The sequence below is a fragment of the Ictalurus furcatus genome, chromosome 6 (genome assembly GCF_023375685.1).
Source record: "Ictalurus furcatus strain D&B chromosome 6, Billie_1.0, whole genome shotgun sequence".
Lineage (NCBI taxonomy): Eukaryota > Metazoa > Chordata > Actinopteri > Siluriformes > Ictaluridae > Ictalurus > Ictalurus furcatus.
In genome coordinates this window covers 17,692,780-17,706,130 of record NC_071260.1, presented here as the reverse complement: position 1 = coordinate 17,706,130, position 13,351 = coordinate 17,692,780, and the positions used below count along the sequence as shown (strand labels likewise).

At 39.9% G+C, this 13,351-nt stretch overlaps 1 protein-coding gene across 3 annotated transcripts in view; it reads left to right on the top strand.

Annotated features, from left to right (window-relative positions):
• The window catches only part of mao (monoamine oxidase), a 39,998-nt gene extending 27,242 nt beyond the window's left edge, over positions 1-12,756 (top strand). For 2 of the 3 annotated variants that reach the window (XM_053626813.1, XM_053626815.1), the window contains 12 exons: positions 987-1,091; positions 1,268-1,359; positions 1,474-1,615; positions 2,909-3,058; positions 5,530-5,689; positions 6,696-6,792; positions 6,919-6,972; positions 7,074-7,131; positions 9,779-9,876; positions 10,093-10,204; positions 10,345-10,407; positions 10,534-12,756. In XM_053626813.1, coding sequence (XP_053482788.1) covers positions 987-1,091; positions 1,268-1,359; positions 1,474-1,615; positions 2,909-3,058; positions 5,530-5,689; positions 6,696-6,792; positions 6,919-6,972; positions 7,074-7,131; positions 9,779-9,876; positions 10,093-10,204; positions 10,345-10,407; positions 10,534-10,689 — 1,287 coding nt within the window. In that variant the 3' untranslated portion in view covers positions 10,690-12,756. The remainder of the gene's footprint in view (positions 1-986; positions 1,092-1,267; positions 1,360-1,473; positions 1,616-2,908; positions 3,059-5,529; positions 5,690-6,695; positions 6,793-6,918; positions 6,973-7,073; positions 7,132-9,778; positions 9,877-10,092; positions 10,205-10,344; positions 10,408-10,533) is intronic. The other variant, XM_053626814.1, reaches the window with a different exon arrangement.
• Positions 12,757-13,351: the final 595 nt, after the last annotated feature.

The following is a 13,351-nucleotide window of genomic DNA, read 5'->3' as shown; positions in this document are numbered from 1 at the left end:
GTGTATATATATATATATATATATATATATATATATATATATATATATATATATATATATATATATATATATATAATCTCTATATATAATCTCTATCTCAACTACTACTAGATAAAATTCTGAACGTCAGAAGTCATGCAGTGTTGTAATCCTAGCTCCTGATCATTCTAGCCCCTTTATCAGTGACCCTATTACAAGGCTGTGCAAATTGAGTAACTGTTAAAGTCATATTAGAGTGAAGCAATAGATTAGGGAAAATTTATATCCTCTGGTGTACGTGTCTCAGAACTTGAATCTGTAGTCAAATATTAATCAATCAGCCATAAATGCATTTATTTAAGAGTCCCTCTGCAGCAAAGCAATTCAGGTATGAAGTAACGTCTGCTTACTGTTACCCCATCGGCCAGCTATGGACCATGTTGTCATCCTGACTAAGCATTTCCACTACTGTGAGAATGAAACAGTGTGAACAGACATCCTGTGTCATATTGCTGCTGTGTGCCAAAGAGCAATATTTTTCTTTATGGTAATGAAGTCTTTATTTTATTGAGATTACAGCTGGAGTTATCATTTCTTAAGGACCTGTAATAATTTGAGACCCCTTAAAGTGGCAAAATAATTGGCAAATTATATGCCAAAATTACGTGACTTCCTGTGTTGTTCTTTAAAAACCTTACACTTAATAGGATCTAATTACCTCTGATCTTGAATTGTGAAATGCTTTATAGGCTGAGGAGAAATTACCCCCCCCCCCCCCTTTGTTTTTGCTTATTTCAACACAGGCCATGAAAAATGCAGTGACGAATATTTTAGGCAGACCAAAAGTTTTCCACTCCAAAGCATCATTATAATTCCAGTTATGATGCATGAGGATTAAAGACATTACGTCAGACAATGACATGTTATGATCATTTTAGTTTTATGGTAGCTTGCTGAGGTGCAAAAAAAAAAATAACTTTCATGATGGTTGCTATTATTTCTCCTAGGGGAAGTCTTATCCATTCAGGGGGCCTTTTCCCCCAATGTGGAACCCTTTAGCTCTGATGGACTACAACAACCTCTGGAGGACTATGGACAAGATGGGTATGGAGGTAAAGTCAACTGCAGTATGCAGGAACAGGAATTCTCTGTTCACATAGGAGCTGATATGAACTGGTTTGACTTGGAGCTGTTCAGGTCTTTCAGATTATCAGTTGTTTAGTATGAATAGACATTGACATTGTTATTGATGTACTTCATGGTAGCTGATTGTGACTGTATACTGCAGATCCCAAGAGAAGCTCCATGGAGGGCCCCACATGCTGAAGAGTGGGATAACATGACCATGAAAGAGCTCTTGGACAAGGTTTGCTGGACAAGGTAGTGAAAACACCATGAAACTGTGATGAGCGAAAAATGTTCAGTGATGATTTTTATGAGATGGGGATTCTTGTTGCAACTGCAAACCTATTTCTTTAAATTGTTTCCATGCAGCACTGCCCGCCGCTTTGCCACGCTGTTTGTTAATGTGAACGTGACCTCAGAACCTCATGAGGTTTCCGCTCTCTGGTTTCTCTGGTATGTCAAGCAGTGCGGAGGCACCATGAGGATCTTCTCCACCTCTAATGGAGGCCAGGTAAATCACACCAGCTCACCAGACTATTAAATGAATGCCTTAATGTTAACACACTGACTTCAGTCTCTGATATATTGTTTTATAATAAGGCCTTGAACGGGCTCGGAACTTGATTCTATGATTTTTACGTTTGCACAGAAATGAGTGGCATTTTTGCTGTTTGTGTGTTTGTGTGCTTACACACATCTTTCTGTTCATCTCTGATGCTGATTACAGTGTAGTCAGGTAACATTGTGTGCATGACATGATGTATTTTTTTGTAAAGAAATGCAGGTGCATGCAAGCGCTAATTGGCATTGAATTGAATCTTCTGCATCCTAACATAAAATCCTGTAATCAGCACCTTTTTTTTTTTTTTAAACCCCTAATTTAGTTAATCATAGTGCACACAATGGGGGATTCTGAGAGCTGGAGGACAGCCATTCGTTGGCATTGATAAAATAATGAATGCTCAGCTGCCATAGCTACAGAGGAAGAGTAATTCACACTGGGGTAATTAGAGAACTTTATTATGAGGTTCTGAGTGATTTCCTACTGTCTGGCACCCTTTAAAGATGGGTTGCTCTGTGTTGGATATTGTAGTGATTTGTTCTGCTTTGGGGTGTGTCTGTGTGTGTATTTGTGTGTTTGCTTAGTAAGTGATCGACGTGCAGCCTGAGAGGGGAGGCCAGTGTTTTGTGGCCTAAAAAGAGACATATCTTGTGCAGGTGAACAAACACGGTTAGCAAGGATTGCCGTTTCCTTTATAAGAGAACTCTCAACATATTATTAGATCATTTAAAACTCTTTCAAAGATTCACTGTCTTGAAACAAAACAAAGCCTGCTTTTCTACAGTTAAACGCTCTATACAGAAAGAGTTAAAATACTTCATGTTAAAAGTTAGAAAATGGAAAATGCTGGTACATTTTATCGAGCCTTTAATTTATGATTGTTACAGCAAATAATTTGAGCAGCTGATCAAACCTTTTTAACTTGGATACAATTACGTTGGGTATATATGAAACATTTCTATGCAGAACCTGACTCTCAATGATTCGAACTCCGCAGCGGTGGAACATTGTTTGAACACTCGGGTCTTTGAAATATGGAGCCACCTGTTGGTAAACAAAGGAAATGCATACCGAATAGAAATAAAATCATCTATGCCTATGCACTGACTAAGAACAGAACTAGACAGAAAAAGTTCCAGAGGGAACGTGGAACCAAAAAAATACAGACTGCAGGATTATTGCAAGGCCTCAATTTGTTCATGTTTCTATCTGATGAAATAATGTTGTGTTTTTTGTCCCCAGGAGCGCAAGTTTCAAGGAGGAGCAAATCAGATCAGTGAGTGCATGGCCAAAGAGCTGGGAGACAGAGTCAAGCTTCAGAGTGCTGTCTGCAGCATCGACCAGAGTGGAGAGATGGTGGAAGTCAAGACCATCAACGAGGAGACATATAAGGTAAGCAATTTATATTCACAACAGGCCACAAGCCTTCTACATGCACAGACTTTATAGGGGATATGTCCCCTGCTCTCAAAAAACAACAGGTTATTGATTAGATTACATCATTAAAAGCCCCTTCTGTATTTTTTGTGGAATATGACCATGCAGTCTGTGTAGCTTTGCCATTCTGCTTTTACTACAGTGTGTGTCGTGGATGTAGAGGATTTCTCCATAAATGTAGTTTTTCTAAATCCTATCCAAGTAAATGTGCTTGGACCACTTTCCACCTGTTAATATTATTACTGTTGTTTCATTAAATAGTGACTGCACCATAGTAGACTGTACACATTTCCAAATCTGGACAGTTTTGGGCCATAAAAAGAGTTCTTTGCAGCATGTGTCTTGGTGTACATGTAACCATGCAGGCTTGTGGAATTGTGACCACTAAGCTGCTCTCCTTGCCCTGACCACATCCTCTTTCTCTTGCTAAGGCTCATTAAGAGCTGCTACAGAGAGCATTATCCTGTTGACCCGAGCTGGAAAGTCTTCTACTAGGAACCCTAGAATACCCACTCCAATACAGTTGTGTAGGATGATTTACTGTGAAGCTGACAAACATTTTTAGATGTCCCAGAAATTATTGTATCATTTGGAGTGTTAGTGTGTGTGCACATACTGAGTTGATGGTTTATTGGTAATTATATAGGTAGTGAGAAATAGCATAGCACATAGTTTCTAGAGTTATATCCACATATTGGTTAATTGTTGCTACTCCTAAATAAACTGTAAACCCCAATAGTTATCCTACAATTATGATCTGGGTGACAAAGGCATTATGTCTCACATCCCTAAGCTAAAGTTACATATTTAAAGTGCACGATTCAGTGGATGAATATAATGCTTTGAAATACCTGACATAACCTTGTTTACACTGAATAAGGCTGAACATAGGCAGGTTTGAGTTCATGGACTTGTTGTCTTGGTAACAAGTCTGACAGCAGTTCCAGACAAATCCAGGATCATGTCAAATCATTAACCATACAATCCAGCTAAATCAGCAATCCATGTACAAAGACCAGGCCTCGGGTTTCACATCCAACAGTTTCAGTACTTTTGTGTGCACAGCTGATAAAACATTTATCCGAAATTTCTTTTTACTATGCTACAGTTTTTACTAAAACTGTTTTTACTATCAGCCATAACCATTATTATTATTATTATTATTGGATACCGCTTGTGCCACCAAAAGTCCTCTGATCAGTCAAGGCATGGATTCCACAAGACCTCTGAAGGTGTGCTATGGTATCTGGCACCACGACGTTAGCAGCAGATCCTTTAAGTCCTGTAAGATGTAAGGTAGGGCCTCCATGGGTCAGACTTGTTTGTCCATCACATCTCAGAGATGCTCAATAGGATTGAGACCTGGGGAATTTGGAGGCCAAATCAACACCTTGAACTCTTTCATGTTCCTCAAACCATTCCTGAGCAATTTTTTTGCAGTGTGGCAGGGAGCATGATCCTGCGGAAGGAGCCCACTGTCATTATAGAATACTGTTGCCATGAAGGAGTGTATTTGGTCTGCAGGTCATTTAGTTAGGTGGTATGTGTCAAAGTAACATCCACATGAATACTAGAACCCAAGGATTCCTAGCAGAACATTGCTAAGAGCATCACACTCCTCCACCAGCTTGCCTTCTTCCCATAGTGCATCCTGGTGCTATCTCTTCTCCAGCTAAGAGATGCACATGCACCTGGCTAGCCATATGATGTAAAAGAAAAAGTGAGTCAACGGACCAGGCCATGTTCTTCCATTGCTCCATGGTCCAATTACGATGCTTGTGCACATTGTAGGCGCTTTTAGAGGTGGACAGGGATCAGCATGGGCACTATGACCGGTCTGTGGCTATTCAGCCCCATATGCAGCAAGGTTAGGTTGGGTACAGCTTATCAGAGTACAAATACAGAGACAATGAAATGCAGTTAAATAAGCTGCATCGCACTGTGTCTTCTGACACCTTTCTATCGGAGCCAGCATTAACCTTTTCAGCAATTTGTGCTATAGTAGCTCTTCTGTAGGAGCAGGCCAGACGGGCTAGTCTTCGCTCCCCCATGCACCAGTGAGCCTTGGGTGCCAATGACCCTGTCACTGGTTCACCAGTTGTCCCTCCTTGGACCACTTTTGTGAGGTACTAACCACTTAATACTGGGAACACACAACAAGACCTGCCATTTTGGATATGCTCTGACAATTGTGATGGCTGGACAACTGGGTCAATATCACTCAGATCCTTATACTTGCCCACTTGCTGCCTAATGTATTCCACCCCTTGACAGGTGCTAATGTTATGAGATAATCAGTGTTATTCACTTCACCTGTCAGTGGTTTTAATGTTATGGCTGATGGAAAAATGTGTCTGTGTGTACAAGTTGTGCTTATTAATAAGCGTAAATACTTTAAATGTTGAATGCTCTGTTCTTTGCTGTAGGCGAAATACGTTATTGTTGCCATACCACCAGGGTTGAATTCGAAGATCCACTTTAACCCTGAACTTCCTCCACTGAGGAATCAACTTATCCACAGAGTACCCATGGGCTCAGTCATCAAGTGCATGGTCTACTACAAGGACACTTTCTGGAGGAAGAAGGGTAATTAATCAGTTCAAGTAGTTTTGAGACCCCATCACCTAAGAAGCAAAATGCAATTATATTTTAAATATTGACATGCTTGGTCACACATAACACACCTCCGTTTAAAGTACAGTCAAAAGGAAGGCTAATCTTCCCAGTATAAACAAGGAGTTGTGGACATAGGAGTATTTAACTCAAATAAATTCAATAAAACTAAAGTGAACGTTTATATTCTTAAATGTTCAAGTTTAGCTGAGAGCTAGGAGAAAGGCATGGCACAAATCAAAAGGGTTTTAATGGAATGAAAACTCACTTTTCGGCCTTGATCACCAAAATCACATGCGCGCGCACACACACACACACACACACACACACACAGTTACGTGAGTCTCATCTCTCTCTCGTGGCTCTTCTCTCGCCCTCCTTTATCTCCTTGCTGCTGCTCAGTGAAACCGATAAAATGGTTCTGTTGTATGGATACAACACACTCGCCAATTCCGCACCATTCATATGGTTCCTAAACCCAGCCTGGAGTTATGAGTTCTCTCTCCACTTTCACTATAGTTTAGCATCTTCAGCAGCACAGTCTTGTCTGTCTACATTATTAGTCATTCCAGATGAAGACGTGCAGCTTGTGCCTTAATTTGTTTGCCTTGTGGGTTTCCCAAGAGAGGAGAGAGTGAGTAAACAGTGCCATCAGTCTGCGCGGTGAGATTTCATGGAGAAATCTCCAGAAAAGCTAATGCCAGCGACACAGAAACTAGAGCCACTCGTAATTATATAAGGTGCTTATAGGGGCACTTGTGAAAGTCTCAAACTGATATTTGTAAGTTATATAAAAATAAATAAAATAGAATTATTCTATAATAGTTAACTCTTTGTTGTCCTTCATATTGTCTCTGTTGGTACATGTCTCTCATGTCTCTCCATGGTGACAGTGTGAAAATCAGCTCAGATAAATGACTCCTTGTGTTTTGTCTTTACATGTATGGTGCATATCTTTATTAGTGTTGTTTGGTTCCAGGCTACTGTGGAACTATGGTGATTGAAGAGGAGGAGGCGCCTATTGGCCTGACTCTGGATGACACTAAGCCTGATGGAACAGTGCCAGCCATCATGGGGTAAAACAAGTAGTGAACACTAATGGGACAGTGCACTTTCACCCACATTGAACAGAAACACATGTTCTTTGTAGACACAGCTGGCTAAATGATGTTTAGTTGACCACACCTTTTCCGTTCTTGCAGTTTCATCCTTGCACGCAAAAGCAGGAGGCTGGCTGGACTCACCAAGGAAGAAAGGTAAATATTTGTTGGAAACTGACAATTCTTTTTTTTTTTTCTTTGAAGCTTTTCTCATCTGTAGTCACAGCTGACCTGGAATATGGAATTTTACCCCATAGAAAGAAGAGGATCTGTGAGATCTATGCACGTGTCCTAGGCTCTGATGAAGCTTTGCATGTGAGTTTCTGTTCTTCATTAAGTTATTTATACATCAGAGTGCTGCTGACCACAGCCAAATAAATATCTATTCTTAAGGTCTTTTTGCTTGTACATACTGAGCTGCATTTTTCAAATTGTTGTTGAGGCTTATCAAGTATTAATGAATTTAAATTAATCTTTAAGAAATCTTTAGAAATCTTTACGTCAAACAAATGACTTGAATCTAAACATTGGAGAGGAATTATCTAAATTATTTGACTTTTCTAACTGATGTAATATAATATTTGTTTAGTAAGAACAGCACAATGAAAGGAACATCAATTTCTTGTTTTAAAAAAGTGTGATGTACTGGATTTGTTACAGATATTACAGGCACATTGTGTAGAGATCCTTCTAGAAACTCAAACAGAAATGCCATGAGGCAGGACATACTGCTTCATCTTTTAGTTGCACATAGCATTTTCAAATAAGCAAGCTAATTCTTCTGATGTACACAAACTTGCATTAAAAAAAATAGCTAATTTTGGATTTCATTGCAGAACTCTCAAACTCATTTCTTAAAATCATGTTCTATTGCAAAATATAAGGGCGTACTGTCATGTGAAAAAATAAGTACAGTGCATCTGGAAAGTATTCACAGCACTTCACTTTTCCCACATTTTGTTATGTTACAGCCTTATTCCAAAATGGATTAAATTCATTATTTTCCTCAAAATTCTACAAACAATACCTCATAATGACAACGTGAAAGAAGTTTGTTTGAAATCTTTGCAAATTTATTAAAAATAAAAAAACAAAAAAAGCACATGTACACAAGTATTCACAGCCTTTGCCATGACACTCAAAATTGAGCTCAGATGCATCCTGTTTCCGCTGATCGTCCCTGTGATGTTTCTACAACTTGATTGGAGTCCACCTGTGGTAAATTCAGTTGATTGGACATAATTTGGAAAGGCACACACCGGTCTATATAAGGTCCCACAGTTAACAATGCATGTCAGAACACAAACCAAGCCATGAAGTCCAAGGAATTGTCTGTAGTCCTCCGAGAATTGTCTGTAGTCCTCCGTGACAGGATTGCATCGAGGCACAGATCTGGTTAAGGGTACAGAAACATTTCTGCAGCATTGAAGGTCCCAATGAGCATAGTGGCCTCTATCATCCGTAAATGGAAGAAGTCTGGAACCACCAGGACTCTTCCTAGAGCTGGCCGCCCGGCCAAACTGAGCGATCGGGGGAGAAGGGCCTTAGTCAGGGAGGTGAAGAAAAACCCGATGGTCACTCTGACAGAGCTCCAGCGGGTCTCTGTGGAGAGAGTAGAACCTTCCAGAAAACAACCATCTCTGCAGCACTCCACCAATCAGGCCTGTATGGTAGAGTGGCCAGACAGAAGCCACTCCTCAGTAAAAGGCACATGACCGCCCGCCTGAAGGACTCTCAGACCAAGACCAAGACAAAAATTGAACTCTTTGGCCTGAATGGCAATTGTCATGTCTGGAGGAAACCAGGGACCACTCATCACCTGGCCAATACCATCCCTACAGTGAAGCATGGTGGTGGCAGCATCATGCTGTTGGGATGTTTTTCAGTGGCAGGAACTGGGAGACTAGTCAGGATCGAGGAAAAGATGAATGCAGCAATGTACAGAGACATCCTTGATGAAAACCTGCTCCAGAGCGCTCTGGATCTCAGACTGGGGCGAAGGTTCATCCTCCAACAGGACAACGACCCTAAGCAAACAGCCAAGATAACAAAGGAGTGGCTACAGGACAACTCTGTGAATATCCTTGAGTGGTCCAGCTAGAGCCCAGACTTAAACCCGATTGAACATCTCTGGAGAGATCTGAAAATGGCTGTGCACCGACGCTCCCCATCCAACCTGATGGAGCTTGAGAGGTCCTGCAAAGAAGAATGGGAGAAACTGCCCAAAAATAGGTGTGCCAAGCTTGTAGCATCATACTCAAAAAGACTTGAGCCTGTAATTGGTGCCAAAGGTGCTTCAACAAAGTACTGAGCAAAGTCTGTGAATACTTGTGTACATGTGCTTTTTTTGTTTGGTTTTTATTTTTAATAAATTTGCAAAGATTTCAAACAAACTTCTTTCATGTTGTCATTATGGGGTATTGTTTGTAGAATTTTAAGGGAAATAATGAATTTAATTCATTTTGGAATAAGGCTGTAACATAACAAAATGTGGAAAAAGTGAAGTGCTGTGAATACTTTCCGGATGCACTGTATACCCCATATAATTGTTTTTTTTCCACATTTGGACAAGCAAACATTTGATCCTCTTTGAAACAGTGCCTGTTAATAAAGTTGATGCACTCGATCAAGTGACACATAAAACAAATTTTTTGTAGTAATTTTCACAATAAATCTGGTGTCTGGAAAATCATCTACAAGTCGTGCAGATTTCAAACGACTGCCAATTTGTCCAGGACTAGCGTTCCTAGCAAATTCAGCCCAAGAGCAGACCGTCTGATGCAAAAAGGGGGAATCAGGTCGCTGTGGAAACAGTAGAGAAATAGTGACCTATACACAGCAATTGGTTATATGAGGCATAGTACAGATGTAGAGTAATTATTACTTGTAAGATAAGTAAAAATATTAATTTTAAGCCCTTTTTCAAGTTTGATGGATAAATGTTCTTTCTTTTTTTTTCCAGCCTGTGCACTATGAGGAAAAGAACTGGTGTGAGGATGAATACTCTGGTGGCTGCTATACAGCCAGCATCCCCCCTGGAGTCCTCACTCAATATGGAAAGTAAGTACACATTCAAAACTTGACCTGAAATGACTCTCTTATTCCTGCCCTTTATTACATGTCCCATGTGGGGTGATTTTTATTTATTTATTTATTTTTTTCCCCCTTCATCCACTTTATTTTCCATATCGGTTATTAAAGCTTTAAGAAAATCCTTATCTATGGAGTCTTAAAAGGTAGTGTGCGAGTTAACAGTGGTGCATCTCCTGTGTATAGAGTCCTGAGGGAGCCTGTGGGCAGACTTTACTTCGCAGGCACTGAAACGGCTACAGAGTGGAGTGGCTATATGGAAGGGGCTGTGCAGGCCGGAGAGAGAGCATCCAGAGAGGTGAGACATCACTGTGTTGTGTATATACACTTGGTCTGGGGGTGTGTTCATGTGTGGGTGAGTGGGTAAATGCGCATGTATTTAACTCATAAAATAAATGTAATGAATTATTATGCATGAATCCTTGGACTCTCTTTCAGATTTTGTTTGCAATGGGAAGACTGCATTCAAGTCAAATCTGGCAAACAGAGCCTGAGTCGTTGGTACAAAACCTTTTTCTATTTTGCTTATCAAACTATATTTATCTACTACTAGTCCATGTAAATGCACCATGTAAGTGCATTTGTGTACTATTGTTGTGCATATCGTTGACATTGACATTGTTTCAGGATGTCCCTGGTTTGCCGTTTGTCACCACTTTCTGGGAGAGAAACTTGCCGTCCGTTGGAGGATTCATGAAGTTCATGGGCGTGTCCTCATTCCTGACGATTGCCACCGTCGTAGGTGCAGTGGCCTATAAAAAGGGACTCCTTCCCCGAAGCTAGAGCTCCCACTTCAGTGTCACACTGGCCTTGGTTAAGACTACACTCTCCACACAGTCACTGCACCAAGGCTGTGCTACTGACTAAGCATGAGCTCATGTCAGATCTAGATTTGATTTTTGATTCACTTTATCACCCAATCACATGTACGAATTCTCAGTGCAATGAATAAAATAAGAAATCATTACCATTGAAATGGGAGCTGCCCTTTTCATAGGACACACCACAGTTAGAAGCAAGAACCAGTAAGGACGTTTGTCTGCCCGCTAACTAACTAAGGCCACAGACAACAACATTTACATTCCACCATAGTCACTACACATATCCTCACGTACAATACAGTGCGTGGGTAATGAACCAGTCGATTTAATTACCTCGAATGATTTTAGGTGCTGTTCTAAGGAACTCCTAACCTGAACTAGCCTTTCAGACTATATGTGACAAAGTTAAAGCATTGGCTGAAGAGGGGTTTTTTTTAACCCCTTTTTTTTTTTTTTTTTTTAAATGATAGTCTATCACAAGAGACATAACACTTTGAGAATATGTCCTCTCTGGCACATGACACACACACAAAGTGCACACAGTTTCTGTTTAGTGTGGTTTAGATGGCTGTGGCTCCGAGTGGCCCATAAGATTTCCTCATACTGCTGTGCATGATTGTAGCATTACTGTCAATTATGATACATTTTTAAGGTATTTGAATGTATTCTTTTCTGCTTACATATTGTATATGATTTTCAACTTAATTCACACATGTGTACTTGATGTATACATTGATTTTATTATTTTTTATGTTCCCTTTTTTTTTTTTTTCCCAGGGAAATGTTACACTTGTGTATGGTGATTTCCATACACACTTGTAACCTTTCACCATATTTCTCCATACACATTATGTATCATTTATTCATCATATCTGTCTACAGTAAGCCCTTTGCAGAAGGTTTATTATTTTAATAGGAGATTTGATGCGAGATCGTCTCTGCCCTTCATATTTATGGTTGCACATTATAGCATGTGAGAGTATAACATGAATCTCTGTTTTGTCAGTAGAGCTTGAACAGTTTGATTCTGAGACTTTAGATATGTTTTAATATTTCACTGCTAAAGTAAAAAACATGATAAACTAAAAGAATTTTAAATTTCTTAATGTGGTATAAATATGACTAAATGATTGATTGTAATGCATCCATAAGAAAGACACGAGAAACAGGATAATAATAATTAAGGGGTGTGTGTGTGTGTGTGTGTGTGTGTGTGTGTGTAAAAACCCGGTGTTTGTGGAATGTGTCATTGTTGCAAAGGTATGTTGTTTTGTCTGTGGTGCCTTAAAAATCTAGCCGTGTTTTTTCATTTCTCAAGTGCCTCTGTGATTGTGTGTGTGGCAAACAGCTCCTGGGACAGTCACTGGCTATGTTAGTGAGTAGATTCTTCATATTAATTACTTCCTTCTTCAGAGTGTTTCTTTATGCAGCACATAGATGGTATAGTGTCGACATTCTTTTTTTTATTTTATTTTTTTTAGACTCCTTAGATTTCAAGCAACAAGTGAGATATTACAGACAATGGCATCATCATGTCATATTAGCGTAGTCATACTCGTGCTTATGAGTAGTGACTGTAATGATCTTACATGTTTTTGACCAGCACAATGTTACTCACCCCTAAAGAAGCCCCCAATGAACCAGATGCTTAGCGAAGTGCTAACTACAGCATTCTGTTAGAGTTAACCAGGGGAAGTTCCCATCACATACGATACCTTTTTTCTGGTGGACGATGAACCGTAACGGTGCAATGAATCTGTGAGTGATGTCCTCATGTCACGTTGTGGTTGATGTAACCTCTTTTCCTGGTGATTCATATCTCTGTGCTCTAATCGCTTTGCTAAACCATGGTGCAGTGTCTGTAGTCAGTGTCCGCTGCTGTTTACACTAGTCTCCTGTGAAGACCCTTTCCTCTGTCAAGTCATGTGTGTGCACAATGTCCAATGTTCTAGTCTTGTAATTGTATTACTTGATCTCTTTGTACAAATCCAACAACACGGATGGTAATAAAAATGTGAAATACACCTTGCATTTGGCTGTGTGTAGTTTTCTTGTTATCTGTGAATGAACAGCAGTCATGTGTCATACATGTGGAGTGTATCCTCTTTCAAAGGGAGACAGAAACTGCACTAACAAATTTGCTTTAGTAATCAAGTTTGTTTTGACCATATTTGGAGGTAAAAAAAAAAGGTTCTGGGTATTTTTAAGTTTGTCCCTTGGGAGTTCAATGTAATTGGTGCAGCATGTACCGCTGCTACCTCACAGCTCCAGGGCCTTTTTGATCCTGAGCTTTTTGCACGTTTACCCTGTGTTTATATAGGTTTCCTACCACTGTCCAAAAATATACAGGTAGGCAGATTGACTACACTAAATTGGCCCTAGGTGTGAATGAGTGTGTAAGTGAGTGTGCATGGTGCCCTGGTGTCCTGTCCAGGTTGAATTCTCACACCTCCCAGTGTTCCTGGAATAGGCTCCAAATTCACCAACTTGTTGAATGAATGAGTACAATGTATGTAAAAACCAGGCTTTTCTGGGTATTTTAAGTCATGGCAGGGGTCAGAACACAGATAAACAAAGACACATCCATTGTCATCCATTAACTACTTGAGGCAGGTTAGGAAAAC